The sequence below is a fragment of the Halyomorpha halys genome, unplaced genomic scaffold, assembly GCF_000696795.3.
Source record: "Halyomorpha halys isolate HHAL.00 unplaced genomic scaffold, Hhal_1.1 Scaffold571.1, whole genome shotgun sequence".
NCBI classification, from domain to species: Eukaryota; Metazoa; Arthropoda; class Insecta; order Hemiptera; family Pentatomidae; genus Halyomorpha; species Halyomorpha halys.
The window spans coordinates 168,517-191,148 of NW_027113281.1; the positions used below are offsets into that span (position 1 = coordinate 168,517).

The 22,632-nt window shown below is 30.5% G+C and overlaps 1 protein-coding gene across 3 annotated transcripts in view; it reads right to left on the reverse strand.

The window, feature by feature from the left end:
* Window positions 1-22,632, reverse strand: part of LOC106684336 (tyrosine-protein kinase Fer) — a 157,784-nt gene that overhangs the window by 1,445 nt on the left and 133,707 nt on the right. For 2 of the 3 annotated variants that reach the window (XM_014426355.2, XM_014426354.2), the window contains 10 exons: window positions 15,707-15,803; window positions 14,915-15,110; window positions 13,203-13,340; window positions 12,364-12,576; window positions 9,479-9,635; window positions 6,974-7,111; window positions 6,194-6,385; window positions 5,934-6,110; window positions 497-710; window positions 122-274 (listed from right to left, as the gene is read on the reverse strand). In XM_014426355.2, the coding sequence (XP_014281841.1) occupies window positions 122-274; window positions 497-710; window positions 5,934-6,110; window positions 6,194-6,385; window positions 6,974-7,111; window positions 9,479-9,635; window positions 12,364-12,576; window positions 13,203-13,340; window positions 14,915-15,110; window positions 15,707-15,803 (1,675 nt within the window). The remainder of the gene's footprint in view (window positions 1-121; window positions 275-496; window positions 711-5,933; window positions 6,111-6,193; window positions 6,386-6,973; window positions 7,112-9,478; window positions 9,636-12,363; window positions 12,577-13,202; window positions 13,341-14,914; window positions 15,111-15,706; window positions 15,804-22,632) is intronic. The other variant, XM_024360868.2, reaches the window with a different exon arrangement.

Consider the following 22,632-nt stretch of genomic DNA (forward strand, 5'->3'; position numbering starts at 1 on the left):
CATATTTAACTATAAAAATATATGTTATATTATTGTTATTATGATAAGTATGAAGCATACTATTGTGTAATACATTCAATATGTTAACATAATGGGGTTAAAGTCTAAGAGGATAACTTACCAACAAGACAATTTCTAGCAGCTAGATCCCTATGGATGCAGTTTTTGCTTTCTAGATATCTCATGCCTGCCGCTGCATCTCTACACATTGTAATTAATTGTTTTGTACTTAAAGTAGAAGCATTATTCCTTAGGTATGTAAGAAGAGATCCACCTGAACAAAAATAGAAGCATTGGGTAACTATATCAAATTTGATACCTCTCTCTTTTTTAGTAGAGATTCTAATCTGATCCTAAATCTTAGTTACAATTTTTTATTTTTTACAAAACATTTTACTTATGATCTTTCATTTTTAATAAATTTTATTAAATATCTGAAACAAATGAAAGTAAATTTATTGAAATTTTGATTTAAAAAATATTGCAAATAAATTACCAACTACTAACTCCATCACAATCATGATTGGCTGCTTTTGAACACAGATTCCAATAAGTTTTACTACATTGGGATGGTCATACTGCTTTAATATACGACCTTCTTGCAAGAATTTTCTCTTATGCTCTTCAGCGACTGTAACTCTACATGTTTTTACTGCAACTTCTTGGTCTGTTACACGCAAACGACCTTTGTAAACATCTCCAAAGTTTCCCTAATGCATGAAAATTGCAAATATTATTCAACAATAAACCAAAATCATGCTGGAAAAATTTGTTCAACTTAAAACTGGTTAGAAAATATAGTTTATTGATTGTAAATATTAATTAGAGATTATATCAACATTAAACTATAATAGGGAAAAATTTATGCCCATTAATAAACATAACCATGCAGTGGTGGTAGAACAATTAGAAGTTCTTGAGCAATTTTTTTTCTCAGAATTTTGTGATAAAAAATTGGTAAGAAATTGTAAAAATTGAAAAAATCTTTTGAGTTATATTTATTTGTTAATATTCTGAAGATATTATAGTTGTGTAATTTTATTTGATTATAAGATAAGAATTTATCTTCAAAGAATCCCTGGAGTTCCATAAAAGGTTGCAATAGGTAAGTTGACCATGGCTATGATAAAATATCAAGATGTTCAGGCAACCACCTTGGTAAAGATGGCCAACAAGTATATTGAAGCAATAAACCCAGAGGAACAGTATCAACTTGAGGAGCATCGTCACAAAATCTTCAATGATTGTATGGATACAGGACACCTTCCAAAAAGATGAAAGATTGCTGGTTCGGTTCGAGATTACTTAACAAGAGAGGAGAGAGAAATAAGCAACTACCTAGTTCATACAAACTTTATGTTCTTCCTCCCTGTGATGTATAAGGTCCTAGTGAACCTCACAATAACAAGCTTATGGCTTTGTTTTTGATTGAGCAAGCCATGTATGGCAATATGGTTCGGCTTAGGGGAGAGGAACCACTGATGCCCTTCTGAGAGTGAGCTGAGATGTGGAGGATATGGTGGAGTGTTGTATATTTCCTCCACTTTTGACAGTGTTTGTTGGCCACCCGTACTTCAGCAGCTTCGGAGGTATGGTGTTCCCAGCAACTTATACACCCTCGTGAGAAGCTACCTCCAGGAAAGGCACTTGAAGATTAAGGGTGGGTAGAAGCTTCAATAGAGAAGGGATGTAAACAGAGATCAGTTCTTGGTCCTGTCCTAAGGAAGCTTGTTTTCGATGAGTTGCTGGGAGTGTTAAAAGAGGAGCAGTTTCTTATGTCCAAGTAACATGGTAACCTACCCTGGTGTTAAGTTAGCTATGGGCCTAGATGTGACACCAGTAGGGTGGCCCAAGCAATGAATTGATTTAGTCATCTCGAAGTTCCATTCTGAGGCCTTAGGTATCCAACCATAATCATTATTGATAAAGGAGTTGTGGAAGGTATGCTAAGTTATGTGTCTCCCATTTGGTTCCTAAACCTCACAGAGGGGCAGTAAAATAGCCAGGCATTGACTCAGAGGATGGCTCTGCTTGGCATCATAAGATTAAAAAAAAATAAAAATGAAAAAAAATATCAAGAGTGCACAAATACTCAAAAGCCAGATTGATGAAAAATTCCAAGATAATACTTCTCTAGATACTTCAAGAAAGTAGATTGAGATTTCAGGGGTTGTTTATTACTAAAACAGAGGAAGAATAAACAAAAAAATAAAAAAAGTAAAATACTTATCCTTCTGGAGGTAAGCTGTTGATAATTCTTGAAAGGAGTTAAGTTGTGGAGAGCTAGATGCATAGGGGCAATAAAATCGTAAACGTTTCTTTTATCACTTCACTCAACATTGACAGCAAAGCTAATGGAAATTGCTTAGCAAAATTTGGTGAGATGAAAAGAGAGGTAGTTAGAGCAATTAATTATTGGATTTTCCTCTTGAAATTTCTACCCCATTCGCTTTTATATGGTGGACTGGCACTGCCAGATTAATGGGACAAATATGTGAGGGTACAACCACTTTCACTCCTTCCATACCAAACTACTGTTTTAATTAGACAATGATTACTCATATCTGTTTTAGAAGACATTTAAAAACTATGAGCCATTGATCAATGCCATAAAATCAATCATACTATCAATTGTAAAAGCTCAAAGTCACATTGGCCACTCTGGTGCCATCAGATTAATGAGAAAAAGAGTTTTAGGCTTGATTAAAAATAGAAAAAGGCAAATATTTATAAATTTGAGCTAAGAGACAATACTTATGGCTCTTAAAGTGATAAAAATAAATTTAAAACTTCTATCTATTTAAAACTTGGATCTATGTTCCGAGATATTGAAGGTCACAAAAATGTGTCTTTCCACTTAATGAACCACATGTGAAATGTCTACAAGTAAGACTAGTACTTCCAATCATTTGTTTTTTGCTTCAAACATAATTATAGTAACATACAACTAATATTCACCTAAAAACAAAAATAACTTTACATTTTTCAGAATATATATGAAAAACATTTTTTCAGTTAACTCTGAAACCATAATTTAGACACAATGTTCTTCATCACTGTCATTAGTGACATCCCAATTGTATTTGGTACTATTAGAAGAAATGCAACACTCATTATTCTGATCATAGATAACATCAATTATGGTCTCAGATGGACTAAATCCTTGCCAATAATTCATACAAAGTTGAATAGCATGCCTGATGGGTTTATTAAGTTTAGAATGAAAATCAAGGAAACACCATTCCTTTCCTTCCAGTTGTAATATCCTTTCATCAAGTAATGGTTTTCTTTTTCCTCTGAAGGAGTTTAAAATAAATGGAAGATTTTCAGAAGGCTGATTTGGGATGTTTATAAAAATGACCATGCCTGTCATATCTTGGTTGTATGTAACACATCTGTGATAGTGCTCATTGAAAATTCTATCATTTTCTTGTTGAACAATGTTGCAATTACGAAAAATGGGTGAATATGGAGTGTCTTGAATGTTTTCATACCTGTCACAAAGATTCTGGATGAGTTGATAATTAATATTATCAGCTACTTCAAGGCAGAGTTCTAGGTCAGCAATATCATTGGTAATCGACTGCAAAAATGAAATGTTTTCATACTGGATACATTCCCTCAAGAATTTTATAACAGTTAACTTCTTGTCTAAAATTGACAAGTTCTTCTTGTAGAGATCGGGTACTTGAAATGATGGGTTCAAGTTATAAAGTCCAAAAAAAGAAGAAATGTTATATAAGCATCCGTTACTGATTTCACGAGACAGGCATAATTGAAAATTAATTGAAGGGCAAGATAAAAGTGTATCAAGAATTTTCAATTCAATATCAGCACATCCAGTAAAATTGGCTAACATTTCTTCTAGATTGTTCTGAAACTTATTGGTAAAATCATGATATTTGTCCAGTAGCCTTCTCATATTTTGTGCAGACAGCCTGAGTTTTCTTCGTCGTAATTCTAGTTTCAAACATGAATTTAAAAGGTTGCTGAATTCTTCAATCACTGGTAAGAGATAGGGACAGAGTAAAATCCAAGCTTTCTCATTAGTGGAATATCTCCAGACCATACTGAAAAGCACATTTATTTCGGTCAACAGATACCTCAGAAAAATAATAGTATGCATGATGGAGTATCTCAAACCATCATCAGCCATTGGTGATTGTTTTAATTTGATTTGCATTTTAGGGATGCCTTGAGCTACATCATAAAGCATTTTGATCATACGGTTCTTAATAGTTTCACAACAAGCTCTCTGAAAATTTTCTGAGATATTATATACTTTTAATGCTTCTTCAACCACTCCATATTTCAAAACATACACCCATACATCACAAGGTAATAGGTCAAATATAGCCATGGTCCAGTAGTTTCTTAACTTAAAATTTTAGTTTTTTTTTAACTTAAAATAAAATATTAATAAAAAGTTTTTAATTTTTGATTATTTATTGGTTGTCAGGGATTGTATCTATGCAGTTACAGACAATAAATAATCATTAATAATAGTAACACATGTATAAAATTGTAAAATGAACTTTTAAAGTTATAATGAATTTTAACTATTAATAATAGAATATTATTATGTTTTGCTATTAACCAGTTATAAATTAAGTTATTTATATTTATAAAAACAATTGATATATAACAAAAAATAGTAATACAACTTTTTACCCAATGTACTGAACTCCCCAATTACTTTTGATTTACTCTACTTGAATATATATTGAGAAATAATGAGAAATTGGTAATTTATTACTAAATAGATAAATTGTATATTTCTCTAGATAATCATTTTTCCCATTAGCTGTTGTTTTTCTTTTTTTAGGGGAAGGAGGAGGGGGGAATTACTATTATACAAAAATAATTTAGTATTTTAATAATAATTAAGAAATTCATTTTTGTGACATTGTTATCAATATCATTCAATATCATCAGATCTTTAAATATAACAATTGAAATAAATAACTTTAGTAAAACAAATTGTGAACCAGCTCCTATCAAAGTAAATATAATTAATGGATGCAAGTTAAAGTTCATTAAAGAGCTATTCATGGTGTCCAAAAAAGATGATTGCTATTTAAAAGTTCAATAAATAAAGAACAAAAATCTATGAAGAAAATTAATTATTTATTTATTAAGAGTATGGGCATAATGGAAAAATCACTTACTATAAATTCTATTTTCTAAATGGAATTAAAAAGGGTGAGGATTAGTTTTTCTTCAAATTACTAAGAGAGGCACAGACAGTAAGGAGGTGTTATAATGCAACCTTGTTCATTTCAATACCAATGGAAACCTTTTCTAGTCAACAAAGGACTTTCTGTGCCTGTGGGTGTGGAGCAATGTGTTCCATCGCAACTTAAATTCCATGAACTGAACTGTATCATAACCCTCCTCCGTAGTGCACACCCGTCTCTTTGTATTTTCAAGAACAAAGGGTTCCTACACTTTTTGAATGCCATTTAGACAATTCACTTTTTAGCAAATGATTTTCTATATTTCCTATATTGTTAATAGATAATTTTCTTTGTAAGTTTTTATTTTTTATTTACTTAACTTTTGAATAGCACAGACTCTTTTTGGACTCCTTGTAGAAACATGTGCTTTTAAAAATCTTTTCATGTGCTTTTATTTGAATTTAAAAACCTAATATCAAAGTGGATATTATATTTTGCGAAGAATGACCCAATGATTAACAGAAGTATGTCGAGAGAGCTATGATATGTATGTCCGAAATAATCCATTTTCTAACATACTACTCATTATTTTAAAAATAAGATCACGCTAAAACAGCTCTATTACTCCCAACACACGAGGAATGTTGCAGGTCTAATTTATTTAGATAAGATGACATAGGTGGATTATTTCAACAAAAACAAATAAATGCTTAAAAAGAAAGATTTAACACTATGGATCAGCTGTTTTCTAATTACCCTTCCTATTTTATCAAGGAGGATGACATCATCATTGTTGAGCTCCCACCTTTCTCTTGGTATTGGCTGCCGAAGAATGGCTCCACTTCTGCTGGTAACTGGAAGACCACTTTGATATTGATACATAATCAATTCTTGGATGGTTGCGAAGGCTGGTCCTTCAAATCTAAATTGCCCCTATCAAATAGAAATAATTTGAACTTATTAAAACTTTGAATAAATCTCTAAAGGATTTTTTTTTTAATTTAGGTTTGGCTTACTTCATTTGTGGTCTGAACAATGAAATGTTTGTGTCCTCCCCAACATACTGAAAGAACAGTTTGGTTCTCATCATTTCTTGTTGTTTCCCGAACTAGAAAATCTCCTTCCTTTGTCAGAAGTCTTACAACTTCTTCTCTCGGAAGTACACCATGAAACCAATCTTCATCTACTAGGCTTCTTGTAGATCCTATCTGTGAACATTAGTAATTTATTTAAATTTAATAAAAACATGAAGAAGTCAATAAAGGTTAGGCAAGTGCAAAAATATCTTCTGGGATTTCTAGGGAATTTAATGCAGATAATGTATAATGTATAATATATAAAAAACGGTAAACATTTATCACTCATATAATGAAATAGTTGTTAATTCAAATAAGATTTGCTTAGCCTATTTATTAAATTTGTCATAAATAATTGTTATTTTTTCATTTATTTTTGAGATTGTTTGTTGAATTTGTTAAGATGTACAATACTATATTTTACACATGAGTCAAAGGGATGATGCGAATCAATATAAGAAAGGTATTATTACATGTCCAATAAACAATGAAGTAGTGACTGGAGAAGGCTCATTGAGGAAGCCAAGATTTTTCTTAGGCTGTGGATTGTGTAAGTAATAATTTTTAGCAAATAGATTTTCTGAAAAAAAAAAAATTGAATATGAATTTTTGTCTACATTGAAAAACCTAGGTCAACCAGGAGCTATTATGATGTTAACATATATATGCTGAGTATAAAAAGTATATTTTCTAAAAACCTGTATGCCAACTTATACACACATTATGTCTTGATCCTAAAGGTGAGCTGGGAACAGACTTGCGACGAAATGGTTTCCGTAAAATATCCACAAGACTTGTTGTTGGTTGAAGAGGTGGTGATGGAAGAGATGGCTTTCTTACAGGTATCACATTCTCAATCTAGAAAAGTATCATCAAAATAAAATTAAAGCAGTTTTTGATAAAAAAATGCAGTGAAGATTATAGAAGCATCTATCCATAACTAATGTTACAACATATTTCTTACTTAATTTTAATTCTTTTAAATACTATAGATAATTTAAAAGGTACTGACAAATTAAAACTATTAATTAATGCCTAATTATAGCCAAAACTTCTTTCTACCCTTTGACCAGAACTTTACAAGATACCTCCAAATGTTAGTGCTCTTTTTTTTTTCTTTTTTTTTTTGCTGTTTGATCCTGGGTGAAGCTTTTCTCAAAAACAAATTCATTCATAGAGTGGTATTCACAATATCATTCAGTATATTTTTTGTCTTCAAGACAGAGTTTCTACTGATTCTCAAGTCTTCCAGATCGATATTTCTAGAAATAATGTTTCTTCTGTTGCTATTTATTAACTTTGAAAATTTCTTTATATTCAATAGCAACTTTTACACATACTTTCAATGCAATATATTCAATTACATAATATAACTTTAAGTTTAGTCATATTTCAGAAATATAACTTTACGGTTAAACAGAATTTGATTTTGTATTAAAACTTATTTTTGCTAGTAATATAAAATTAAACTGATAGATGAGGTGTAGAGAGTTGACCGTAGATTAATAAGTGGAGAAGATAGTCAGGGAGAGGGGAGGGGGTGCGGTCAATAAAAAAAACACAATTAAACAAAAAATTATTTATTTGTGCCTACATTTCAACCTGAGTTTCAGGTCTTCATCAGGTCTATAAAACAAGAGAGATAACAGCCATCATTCAGAGAAACATAAAATTGAAAAGAAATAATAAACTAACAAATTTGGAAATATACATAACAATGAATTGAAAATAAAAAATAGTTGATTAATAACCATGGAATTAAACAGTAGCAGATAGATAACAATGAAGGATTAAATGACCGCACTCTCGACCATCTTCTCCACTTAAACTAAATGAGTTTTAATACAAAATAAAAATCTTTTATAATCCATTTTCTCAATAAATAGATTTTTGAGTAATGTTATTATAAAGTTGAGGATTTAATATGTTGTTGAATATTTTAAGTTCATAAAACTCTAAAAATTAAACTAATGAAGCAATAGAGTTTTATGAACTTAGAATATTCAAGGATATATTACATCCTCAACGTTATAATAACATAACTCAAAAATATAATCATTGATAAAATGGATAATAAAAAGAGTTTAATTTTGTATTAAAACTTATTTTTGCTTAAAAACATAAATTAAGAATACATTGATCTGGATTAACATCTAACAGTTTAATTGTATCACTAGCAAAAATGAATTTTAATACAAAATCAAATTCTGTTTAACCTTTAAGTTGTATTTCTTAAATTTGATGAAATCTCTCTGATAGTTATATTTCTGAAATAAGCTAAAAATTAAACTAAAGAACGAATAGTGAAATAGAAGTTTTTAAGGCATTTCCAAACATCAAGGAAAGAAACTACTTATGGATTTTGATATTACAAAAATTTTATAAAACCGACCCAAATAAATATTATAAATGGATTAACATTATTACAATTATTTTCCTTTCCATCCCTTCAGAAACAAACATTTTGTGCTCTTGCTATATTTTATAATTGCATGCTCATTTATTTTTAGACCTAAGGGAAAGCAATTTTTTCTTCACTCTAAAAAAGTGAAGAACTGTTCTAGAGGAACAACTGGAGCATGATATAATAGAAATGTAATATTTGGTTTGAAGATGAGTTAATAGGTTTTTAAACCATTAAAAGTATGATTTAGAAGAAAAATGAAGCAGGAAAATGGATGAAAATTTATTAAAGTATTAATCACCAGTAAATAATACCTCTCTAAAAATAATACAAGTATGTCATACTAATTTAACAAATAACAGAACTTATGTCAAATAATTAAACAGAGTTTTAATAAATTAAATTACAGCAGAGACATAATAAGGGAAATGATTGGGATACATACAACATGTAAAAAAAAAAAATTATTTGACATTACTGGAATTTGGTATTACTAAAAATTTTAAACAATCAGCTTTTAGAAAAAAAGTGCAAAGTATTGGTTAAAAAACCTAGATTTTAATCCTTGAGTGTTAGAGAGGTCGATCTTGAAAACGATAATTATTAACTATAAAGTAGTCTTTCTTCATTTCCTCAATTAATTATAACTAATTACCATTAATTATAATTAATTCCATAAATATCAGATAATTAATTACCAATAGCTTTAATTTCTGTCAAATAATATTTTATACTTCACAAATGTTAAAACAAGGGTTTCTAATTACAAATAAAGCATGCACACAAACAAGATCAAGAAGAGACTTGGATAGGAAACATGCCTGGTTTTCATGATTTGTATCAAGGGAAGATTCAATAGGGATATCACAGCCAGGAGGTACCTCCTCACAGCCTAGGTCTGTTAAGGCTTTCTTTATCACTTCTAACTGCCGACCGAGTTTCTTTTCTTCACATTTCAATTCTGCCATGGCTACTTCACTGCAAAATAACATATTGGTGTTAAGATCATAAAACCTGTCTATACAATATAAGTAAATGTATAAATGAGTCATAAATATGCATTAGTCAAATGTGAAGTACAACATAAAATAAAAGTTATTAATTTTAAAGGGGAGTCACTTCAGTTAAGATCCTCTCCCCACTACTTTCTTATGGACAGGTTTCCCATAGGGACCAATGACATCTGTAAGAGATAAAACACCTTAATGGTAAAAGGAAACTGATCATAAATAAATAATTGTCTAAGTTTTTCTGTGAATAGTAAATATTTTTGACATTTATAAAAGTGTATTGAAAGAATTTCTTTTTCAATTAAGAGGATTAAGACTTTTCTCTTATTGATTAGTAGCAAGATCCACCTAGATTTACTGATACTTTTTCAGAGCTCTTTAATGTCTGCAGCCATGTCTACATGTTACATTTCCCAAACATATCAGCATTCTGAGAAAAACTCTGTTTAATATTTGGAATATCAAGAAACTACATGGGGAAAACTCAGCAGTCTTTGATTATGTGCTCTTTCTTATTTCATAGAACATTTCCCACTTAATTTTCAATGGTAAATGCTCATTAGGTGGTACTGGTAAAGTTCCTCTTGGTTGGTCAAAAACATTGATACTAATGTTAATCTTATGTTCCTAATAACTGCTTGTAGCCTGTGACTCCTACCGAGATTTCAGAAATCTTCATTAATATGCTGTCAATCCAGATAAAAACCTTTTTTTCCTTACATTATGGAATTGTGTGTCATATAGGTTCAGAGATGTTTAATCCATCCATCATTGGTTTAACTTGCTTAAAAAATTTTTATTGACATTTTTTTCATATTATTTAATTTCTTTTATACCTCCACTGTTGAAAATATGATCTGTAAATTAAAAAAAAAACAAATAATGGTAAAACTGCTCAGTTTTTTACTAGTATTTTCCAAATATTAAACAGAGTCCTTTTTGGATAGCTGATAATTTCAGAAAAATGTAGATTATGACTTAATGACATAATGAGACCGCAAACAATTACTTATGGAATGGAAATTTGAAAAACTATTAAACTTCCACTAGTTTAATATCCCTGCAGAAGTTAAATCAAATACAGACAGTTCTTGTAACTAATCAATAAAATAAAATTTTAAATTCGCTTTAAAAAAATTTATTTGATAAATATTTCTCAAAGTTTCCAAATTTTTATGACCACTATCGCTTTCTCTAACATCCACTACATTCGCCAAACATGTTAAAGTTAATTTTGAAATCCTTACTCATGAACAAACAATTGTTGACTGAATGCATAATCTTTATCTCAGTATCTAATCCTCTATATAAACCCTGGATTTATTTGTAAATATTGAGGTCTGCTAGTATCATCGGTCAGCACAAAGTAGATAAGAAGACCAAGATGCATGCGTTAGTCCGTCTACTTGCCTACATTCATCTACAGGGGAAAAGCTGGACCATGTTAGGCAGGCATACCAATTATATAACAGCAGCAGAAATGAGGTTCCTACATTGATCAATTAGTAAAACTCGGAGGGATTGCTTTAGAAATGAGAGTATAAGAGAGCAGCAAGAAGTTGCTGAACTCAAAACCACTCTGGAAAGATGGCAGCTTAAGTGGTTTCAACATGTCTGCCATTTGAATGAGGAAATGGATCCCATAAAGATATAGGAAGCTTGACCCACAGGAAAGAGACCATGAAAACGTCTTAGAGTAACTTATGAGGAATGTATACAGAGCATTAGATATAAACCAGAGGAAAATCACTTAACCAAATGTAGCAGGGACCGAGACGAGAGGATCCACTAGATAGAAGCTCCTTGACGCCTAGTAACGGCATAAGAGGAAGATAAAGAAGAAGAGGTCTGGAATTTATTAGAAAAAGTTGTGTATACGCTCATATACGTATACATTAATGTACATTCTCTTTAGTTTTTTTTACACTCAAAAGTTTACTGTTTACCTCACTATTCGGTGTAGGGACTCATACCTAACCAAGTGTGTGCAGTTATATTCCAAATAACATTTTCAATTTTTGCAGCTGAAAAATCACATGACTATAATAAATCACTATTAGTGACGAAGCCATAAGATGGAAGGGAAGTGGGCAGCTTGAAAACCATTTTCACACCATAAGTTATAGCAACCAGGAACAATATTATTCATTAGAAAGTGTTTTTGTGGTGACAGGTAGAACACAGATGTTTTTTTATTGAATTCACATCAATCAACCCTCGAATATATGTATTCAGACGGAAAGAAAATTCTATCACTCTTCACTCCTAAGAGAACAAATGGTTGTTTTCATTGTCTTATCAATAGATATGAAAGTGAGCAGTATTATGAGAAGAGTAATCAAAAAAGGAACTTGGAGATCACCTGTTGGAAAATTGTGAATTAAATAAACCATGTCCACATCAGCTAAAGGCACAAGTCTAATGTAATTAGTCTCCAATTAGTTTCCAAAATTAAAGTAAGAATTTCAAACGTAAGACACTTTAAGTATAGATAATCAGCATGATTATCACATCAGAACTGAATGGGTCACAGAAAAGTCTTTTATACCTGCGCAAATTGGATGAACTGCTTACAAACAACATACCTGGAAGTTCTATCCCTGAATGATGGATTAGTGGTTCTGATACGGAAAAGAGATGATCTAATCAAGCTATTACAATGTCAAAACATAGTAATCATTAATAAAAATGTTCACCTGAGATCTTGCAGCCTAGAATTTTTATTAGATAGTCGTTCTTGTGCTTCTCTAAGTCTCGGTTCAACCTCGGCAAGTTTGCCTCTTACCCATTCAACTGTTAAATTGTCAACAGCCAAAGTATTGGCTAGCAATTTCCCACTTGTATCCTCTACAAGACTATTGTCAAATGAGAACTCTGAAACTTCTACTGGGGTTCCTCTATGACCATCTCTGAAAAAAATATTGTAATTAACTTATCAGTTAATTGTTTAATATTAATAGTTGATTGCTATTATTAAAATTATTATAAAGTTATTTTTTTAGCTACTAACTTGGTTTAGAAAAATAATTCTAAAACTGAAAATTTGACAATATTTGTTAAACATTTATTTTGATTTCTCTAACAAAATGACCTAAATAGTCTTTTAAAATAAACTTTAATACATTGAGTCGATAAACATACTTTGCACATTATTTTATCTTCGACTCCCAAAACGTACTTTTATTAGAAATTTTTAAGACTCTGATTCCATTTGGAGGGGATGTAGAGTTATACAAGATCTTCAAAATTGCCACAAAAATAAAAATGATGAGGAAGGAAGAAAACAAGTTATGTCTTCTGAAAGGCAATCTAACATATACTAACTAATAAATTCACTAAAAAAATTTTCAATCCTATAAATCAATTTGGAAGGACTTTCGGGATACACAAAACTTTATAAAAAAAAGAAAAAAAAAAGAGAGAACAAGATAAAAAAAGGTTTAAGTAAGTAGATGAATTTAATTTTAATTTCTTTGTTCAAATCCTTCCAAACTTAATAATTTAAACTAATTAATTAATGCATAATAATTCTCACATTTGTTTCTGCAGGAAGTCCACATACTCATTTCCAGGAAGTATTGTATCTACATGGGTTTCAGTTCTGCTAAATATGTCCACAAATTCTTTTGAGGCATAGTTCCACTGAACAGATAATTCTTTCAAAATGTTCCGCCTAAAAGATTATACGGATCAATTAAAAACATGCAAAATTAAACAATAATTATATCAGAATATTTCCCAATGATTGAAAAGTCGATATTATCAATAAAGACCTATATATAAATATCATGTATCATGCATGTACAATGTATCAAAAATATTCAACTCCAAGTTTTCAATTCCTTTCAAGACTGTTCTGGGACTCAATGTTGGGGGTTCAATTTCTCTCAAGTTTTCTTTAATCTATTTTGCTATGTTATGCTGGAAATTTGTAACTGACTTTGAGTATAATTTTCAATAAACTAATGAATTTGATCAGCTACAAAAACTGACATTTCAATTGCAGTCATGTAAACACACACTGAAGCAATAATACAATATTGTTTTCAAATCCAAGGGAAAAATTATAATGTGAAAACAAAACTAAAATAATATGCGACAGTATTATAGACATCAGTGCATCAAGTGGTTTAAGTACAGATTTTTTTCATTTCCCAAAATATAGATTCATAGGAGAGTATAGTACCACAATGGATAGTGTCAGGTGTGAATATATAATATAGGGACAGTACACAAAACTGTTTTGCAGTTTTTTAAGCTAAAAGTTTTTTAATTTAAAAACACAGACTTTTACTTATTTATTTTCCAAAAAAGTTAATATTTTTTAATTATTCATTATTTTTATCCTAGAAGATTAGTCAATGTTTTTGAAAATTTATTGGCTTCCCACTTAGCCTGAAATCAGTATTCTACTGGACAAACATTTGTAGAGATTCATAGCAGATGTATATTTATATGTACATATCGTATATTCACAAAGTAGTTGGCTTTTCTATATTTTCTAAAATTTGATCTAGTATAAAAAATTGTATATAAACATGGGTCTGCAAGCTTCTGTATAGAACTAGAACCAAAAACACTAAAACAAAACATTTATTGATTTTATAGTAGAAATAAACAAAAAAAATGGCTGGTATTATCATAATTGACTCAATATTATTGGCATGACAGTGAATGTTACATCAATGAATTTAAAAATATATACATAGCTATTATCAATAATTAATTATTAAAGAAAAATTGATTTTATTTTTGTTTATCTTTTCAAAGTAAATCATTAATCAATTGACCATAATATAGAATATTCTTATGATTTTATTCCTCAGATCCTAGTACATATAGTTTAGAAAATGGATGCCATGATATTAAGAGTTGTTATATTCAGCATAATTTGCATAAAGGTGAATCCAAATATGATACGTAGTTTAAAGACTCATTAGATTCTTAAACATCATTTGAAACATTTAATTTAAAAGTCAATGGTTTTTTATTTACTCATTGTATTAACACTATTTATATTTTTATTATATACTTAATAATTGATCTCATAAACAAGTGGAAGATGGTCCTGGTAGCATCCAGGTATGAATAAATAAAAATTAATTAGCATTCTAAAATTTATTTTTAAATTATTCATTATTCTTTACCATGGCACAGACCATCTCCCTTGTTAATATTTTTTATTTTTAACGTAGTATTAAATACTAAATAGGTTAAAATGTACAAATAAATTGAAGATTTTTATACCAGTTAATTACAAAAGAACAAAGGGTAGCCTGGTGCTGATGGTAAAGGGCAGGTAACAGGCAGGTCTTCACGTCTCTTTGCACTTGTTCTGCTTCAGACAGAAGAAGAACATATTCATTATGAACAAGGTGCAGCTTTCTACAGGCTCGTTGGTATTTATCCCGTACATCATCTAATTTCCTACCTCCACGCCCAGCTGAAAATGAAGATGTAAACTTTATTGACTACTAAGTTATTAATAAAACTGAAATAGTAGCAAATCTGATAATAAGTAGTGTTTGTTCTGATACTTGAGGCTGGCTGCATTTGCAGGTGTTGCAGATCCAACCATTTAAATTTCCTGTGACAAAAATTTCATTTTGTAGCTCTTTTACTCAGGATTATTCTTATTGAAAATGACATGCTTTCAAATGAATTTGTTTGTTGATACCAATATGATAATTGAGACTTACAAGCAAATATTCCAGGTTAAGAAAATCAAGAGTTTTGTTTGTATATATGCCAAATAAAATTACCATAAACACTGTAAATCTAAGAGTATTCCAATGAACTTAAAATTTGATAAAAAAAAAGTAATTAAAATTTACTAATCAAAACATAAACATAAGAAAGTACCTTTGTATATGAATATTTAATTTTAACTAAATATAATAATTGTATTCATTTAATCTAAATATATGCTCAAGTCTAGTAATAGAGAAGCATTGCTGGGTCAGCTAATTAAAAATAATATACAGAAATGATAATAAAGGTATAAATAACTAATAATACAATAAATATTTGGGTACTTACATTTTACATAATATTCCTCAAATCTAGCTCTCATTAGCCTATAAAAATCTAAATGCTTTTGATAGTCAGCCTTTTTCCTAGCAACTTCTTCACTAATCTGTAACAGAAATTATGACTAAATAATGAAAGGTGATAATGACATTTGATACACTAAAAACTATTATACACTAAAAACATACACTATATATACACTAAAAGCTATCTCATTCTTAGGCTTTCCTTCATTTTGAAAGCCCTGAAAAGTGGAGTGTAATTTTGGCTCAAAATAAATAATTTATTTACTATTAGAGTTATTTTGATCTCACTTGGACCATCTTCCTTTTATTAAAAACTGTAAAATTACAGTAAATCAAAATAATATTTTCTGGATCTTGTGGATGCATGTATTTCAAAAAGGTAATTAATTTGAACCCGATAGGATGATTTCCTTTCTACTAAGTACACACTATAAGAAATGTTATTGGGTGGTTAGGTATGCATTGGGTGCAGTTAGTCATCTTTCAGATGGTGCTGGATTTATTTATCTATGCTTAAAATATATATGTCATGTATGTTTAAAATATATAAGTTAAAATAACCAATTGATTTTAATACAAAAGAATTAGAGTAATATGGCATCAGCCTTTGATAAGCATTTTGATCTTTTCAGAAAGATTAATTGAAGTAAATAATGTTTTTTTAAATTCAATTCTTGCAATCAACAAATATAATCCAGATACAGCGTGCAAGTGTGCTGCCTGATTAATGAGACATGAAACTGATTTGTGATAACTACTCATTAGATTACCATTAGTAGTACACTCATGACTATTATATGTAAGATGCTGAGTTCATATTCTATTCAGTCATCTTGAAGGGTTATCAGAAATGATTGGGAAGCAAGCTTAGCAACAATGGAGTGGGTATGGAGTTTTTAATAAAAGGGTAAATATCAATTTCACATCAAATCTGAAATATGGCACACTAAAAATTATTTTAAACAATTTTATTTGTGACATTACAAGAAGCAGGAGGGATTTTAGAGTATACGAATTGATTAGGAAAAAAAATTGATGGTTTGTGGTGTCCCAAAGTTCCACTCCATTTGTCCGAATAGACTTGATAATAGTCGCTTAAATGATCTCTTGTTTAGATGAAATGCAACTGGATCTGGTAACTGTTAGGGGGGGGGTGTTAAGGAATCTAATGGTCCTTTTTATCTCTTACTAACCAGAGTGGGAGTGTCAAGATTTATTTCTCTGTACCTCCAAGAAATAAATTCTAACTGTCCCAGGTATGAATCGAACCTTCTCCATTCAGGACATGACACTGCCCAACGTGTTAGGCCATCGCAGGCTCAAATGAAGTTAAGCCATCTACTAGCGGATCAGCAGGGGTGTGAGGAATATATTAAAATGTGAAGTTGTTCAGTATGAGGTAGTTTAACGAGTAATAAAATGTTTTCCATCATGAAGAAACAAAATTAGTTTTATTTTATTTTATCTTTTGTCCATAGAAGAAATATAATAATTACTTCTATTTATTTCTTCTTCAAAAGGAGTGGAGGAACGAGAGGAAGTGTCACATCTAGACCTTTATTTAGTGTTTTTTAATGATACAAATTCTAGATGGGCTGCCAACATGATCCATGGGCGTTGACCGATTTTTCACTGCCCCTAAACTCGTTTATTGAGGACAGTGTATACTTGTCAGTGGGAGGGGTTCAGTTGAAATGCTGGAAATAGTAATCATCAAAATGAGGAAGCCAGTTTTAGGAGCTTTATACATCTTTCTCCTCCCTAGCCATCTTCTTGATAATAAAAAACAAAATAAAAAAAACACTATTTGGACCTCTAAATGATAGCTGAATAACTTACAATACCAAATTGCAAGTATAACGCCATCGATCTTTATTTATTTAAAGATGGAGACTATTATCAGATTTTTCTTGGATAAAAGCTCCAATGAACGTTGAGATAAATATTGTGGAAGAGGCTGGAGGTCCGGCTGGAAGGTGTTCCTGGAAGCCAGATTACGTCACCGCCGCCACAACAAAACGACCATTGTTAGGGTCCTAAGGCTTCTATTTAATGGGCACTCGCCGGCACGTCTGTAGGTGGTTTATAGAAGAACCTGTCAAAAATGGACCTTATCACCGTTACACTAACTTGTACTGTAACATAAGTAAGGAATACCATCAATAACTTTTTAACAGGCGTTCTTCAGAGTGCGGATAATATATGTAATCTAAATATAATATTTAAATTTATTGTGAATAAAGTTATTTTTCTTGGACCAATTATCAAACCAGAGATAGCAAAGGTAAAGTGAAAACGGATTTCGAGTAAATAAGTAGAGTAGTAAGTAGTAAGTAAATAAATAGTAATAAGAAGAATAAAATACTTCCATCATTGAAGAATCCAGTTCAAAACGAGACCAGAGTAAATCTTACGAGACCAAGGTCATCTCAAATCTAGACCTATAAAATATTGTGACTGTACTTAATTTGGATTTTTTTTCCAATTTACTTCAGAATAAGGTTATGTAGCAGCGACAATGTTTGGACCAGTTTGTAGAATAGTGTTCGCATCCACTTTTACCCAAGACTTCGACTAAGGGATGATACATCCTGACGACTCCAGATCCTTGGCTGTTGTTGGACTCTAGATCTTTGCCAGAGCTGGTTCAAGATCCTTGGCTAAGATTGGACTTCAGAAACTGGGCTGAGCCTTGACTCCAAATCCCTACCGCTATGCCTTGAAGCCAAATACTTACCCCTAGTCTGGACTCCAGAATACCTTACCACTGTATCAGAGCTCATATGTGGTGGAGGCAGTGTCCTTGAAGATCGGTGTCGATGCCCTTCCTCCCCCTCCTTTTTACCGCACGGACTGTTTAACTTAGCTAATATTTGTTTTGATTCTTCTGAAAGAAGAGTGTGTAGAGAGCTTGAAGAAGATTATAGAGGCGCAGAAGTTTGTGCTTAATTTGATTCAGAAATTTTTTTGAAGAAAGTTTCTCAAGTTTATCTTTACGTGGTTTGGTTAACCCGAGAGAGGTGTTGTCTTGAGCATTTTGCTCATGGTGGGAAATAAACTTCTATATTTTCATATCATTTCCTCTATTTTGTTTATATCTTCGTCTGCCTTCCGTTAATTCTTTGATGTAATTGCCACTTGTTTAAGTTACTTCCTATTTTATCCCCCCCCCCCCACCTAAACTCAATTCAGCTTTGCTCGGGCCTCCTATCAACTGACCATTTCTCTCACTAGTACCTAGTCTCATAGCACGATATTTTTTTTTATGTGACCATTTCGCTCACTTGGACACCTTCTGCTTTCCTTATTTTAAATCATGAGCCGAGGCAAGAAAATCTTAGATCTTTTAAGAAATTTGGATTCTTCAGCCATTGATAGGAGAGCTACAATTTACAATTTATATTTTAAATTTCATTGAAAGTAATCTTAAAGATTTTTGTCATCATCACATCCAATTATATAAAACAATAATGAAATAAAATAGTAAAAGATTAGTACAAATCGTCTTCCACGAATTAAATGCTCACGGGACACCACTTGGGGAACAAAAATGTAGGAGACTTTTAAGTTTAATGGACTATAAAGAAGTTTATGACCTTTACCATCGCAGGAATAGTAGTGTTCATGATATTTGCTAAAATAAATTGATTTATAGTTGTTCGGACAATAAGTTTGATTTATGAAAAACTTCATTTCAGAAACCATTGGATGTACAGATGTTTGCCAGCGCTCAAATTAAAGCTAGTCAAATTTACTACAAAATAGTACATTATGTTTATCTTTGTAGGAGTAGTAGTTTTTATGATATTTGACAAAATAAACTCAGAAAATGTTAGTTTTTAATTGTTCGTATAAAATGTTGGATTTTTGAAAAAAAATATATCTCTTTATCCATAAGACGCACATATGTCTGTCAACACTCAAAATAAAGGAAGCTTAACTTACTATAAAGTAGTTTATGACACTTATCTTCGTAGGGGTAGTAGTTTTTATGATATTCACATATTAATATAAATTTGGCAAATAAAAATTTGTCCGAACAACTATAAATCAATTTATTTTAGCAAAGTTCATGTACACTATTACTCCTACGAAGATAAACATCATAAAATACTTTATAGCTTATTAAACTAGCTTTAATTTGAGTGCTAATAGACATCTGTACGTCAAATGGTTTTTAAGATATAGATTTTTCAAAATAAATTCTCTAACTTCTGATCTTTCAGTACGTCCCATACAACATTTCTATGAAATGTTGCTTTTTAAAAAGCTATATCTCGAAACCTATTGAACGTAAATAGCTCTATTAGGGCTCATACTTTAGCAAATTTGCTCTTCTTTAAATGAGGTTCTCTTAGGTTTTCTTGTGGTGTTCCTACTTTTTGGGATATAGAGCTCCGAATGAAAAATTAGTTTTTTTTATCGCTTTGAAACAGCCGCCATTTTTTATTCCCCCTACCTATACTTGGCAGACTCATAAATTTTGACTAGTAATTATACGTAGTTTTCATTAAAGTAATCAAAAATTGGGGTGAGATAACTGCCTTTTTTCTCCTCTTGGGCTCTTGTACTAAAAGCTTTCATGACAACATACATTTGCACATGTATCAGTAAAATATGAAGCTGTAGTGCGCGAAATTCATGTATTTGATTTTAATGAAGAATAAACTTCTAAGATCTGATATGATGATATGAAAGTGATATTAATCCTAAGAGACAAAGGAATAGCTTCATCAAAGAAGAATGCCAGGACGAGGTCAGGCGTAGGTTCGCTATTGGCAATCCGCTCAACCAGAACAGTTTTTTAGATTGGACGTATCGCATCTACATAAATATCTAAGGTAACTCTATACTATAATATATATTATGTTAAATAATATTCACGAATATTTTTAGTTGGCTGATATTAACTTCCACATATACCATTGTTAATGTATAGAATTTAATTGATTCGGATGAGAATACAATTCAACTAAAAAGGTTGGAAAACTTTACAAGAAGCATTTCCTAAATTCCTCAAAGGGGTTGGTGGCAAACATTACAATTTAAATCTAATAAATGCGTTTAATAGAGTTCTTATAAATGGCAAGCACTTTAATTAAATTAAATAGCATTTATAATATCCCATATTAAAATTGTATCTTCCATAATATATATAAAAAATAATATCTTTATAAACATATAAATATTTTAAAAAAATTATGTAGTAGACTGACTTTTTTTTAAACTTTCGTTAAAATAAAAACTTTTAAAAACTTAACCTATCGTTTAAGATAATTAATTTATCCTTAAGTCATTATTTATGAATAATTAAACAAATCATTAGTTCTCAAAAGTCTATTAGTCTTCAGAATAGGTGCAGCATATATTTTAGTACAGCAGATCAGATTTATAAACAAATTTCAATAATTCAAAATGGATAGTTTTATATACAAAAAAAGTTATTTTCACAAACTGTATTAAACTATATAGGGATAGTCTTCTTTTATTAAAAATGCTGCAAAAAGTACTCCCAAATATTTTCATACAATTTATTTTTTCTTAACCTTTTGGAATTTCATTCCCATCATTGGATTTTTCTTGTAAATATGTTTCTTTCGTTTTCATCACTATCACTTAGCCATTTTCTTATTTCTTATAAAATTTGTATTCTACAAGGAAGAGGTGGGTCAACAGACCGCTGGATGAAAGGTGGAAAATTGCCCTCCAAAACTAAAAATAATTAAATACTGCTGAGTTTAAATAATACCAATTATTTAATTATTTAGGCTGTTTAAATTATACATACTTGACCAATATCAGTAACTATAATTAAGTATAATTCATTAGACAGGAGGGTAATTAATTTTGGTAAACCTTGTTAGAAATCAATCGTTGCAGATAAATCAATAAAATTACAAAAAGTTGAAATTACTGGTTTATTGTATAGGATTGATAAGTAGCGCTCCCCCCTACATCAGTAACAAGAACTTACACAGACTTACGAACTCCCTACGTACAAACAACCATTAAATCATTATATAAACGGTTTCACGAAGCACTTCCAACACATACTAACCCTCTAATTCAAGGAATATCGACACTAGACTTACCAGATACGAGACGACGTTTACGAAGGAGCTGGAATAGGGACCTCTTAAATTGATTTTTAAATTTCAATTTCAATGGAGAGGCATCATTGGATGCCCTTAACCTTCATGTCTTCATGACATTTTTATTATTATTATTTTTTCTCTCTCTCTACATCTCATTCGCTGTTTGTAAAAATACTTTTACAGTTGTGAATAAACTAAATAAAGTAAAAAAAAAATTGTGTAGAATATCGATTTTATGCAAATCGTAATAATCGATTGTTACAATTGATTCAAAATTTATGGAATAATTTCGCCCTGTTCAACGAGTATACCAAAGTTAAAATTTCGTAATAATAAAAATGCGAACATAACTTCTTTCTTTATTTTAAACGAGACACTAGGAAAAATTTCTCTTCAACATAAAAAGCATATTAGTTTTAATTATCTATATAAAATTGAATTTTGTTGAGCTATAGAAGAATTGTAGGAGATAAGAACATTGACTATCTTCTAAAGATAGACACCACAAATCAAATCAAAGGTTATGTGGGTGAACATTTGTAGTGGGACACCTAGCATAATTTTGTATATAAAAGAAAAATTTATTTTTAATTTATAATTGTTAAGTATTTTCTGGTGTTCATTTTTTTCTAGCAAAATTTATAGTATATAATTTTATCTGCATCAATGTATTATCATATAGTCTACAGCCCTATTCTAACAAGAGTAGAAGTGCCGAGTTTTCTTTCTAGGGGTCGCCACGAAATAATCAAATCAAAATTTTAGAAGTTATGTGGGTGAATATTTATACTAGGACACCTAGTATAATTATATA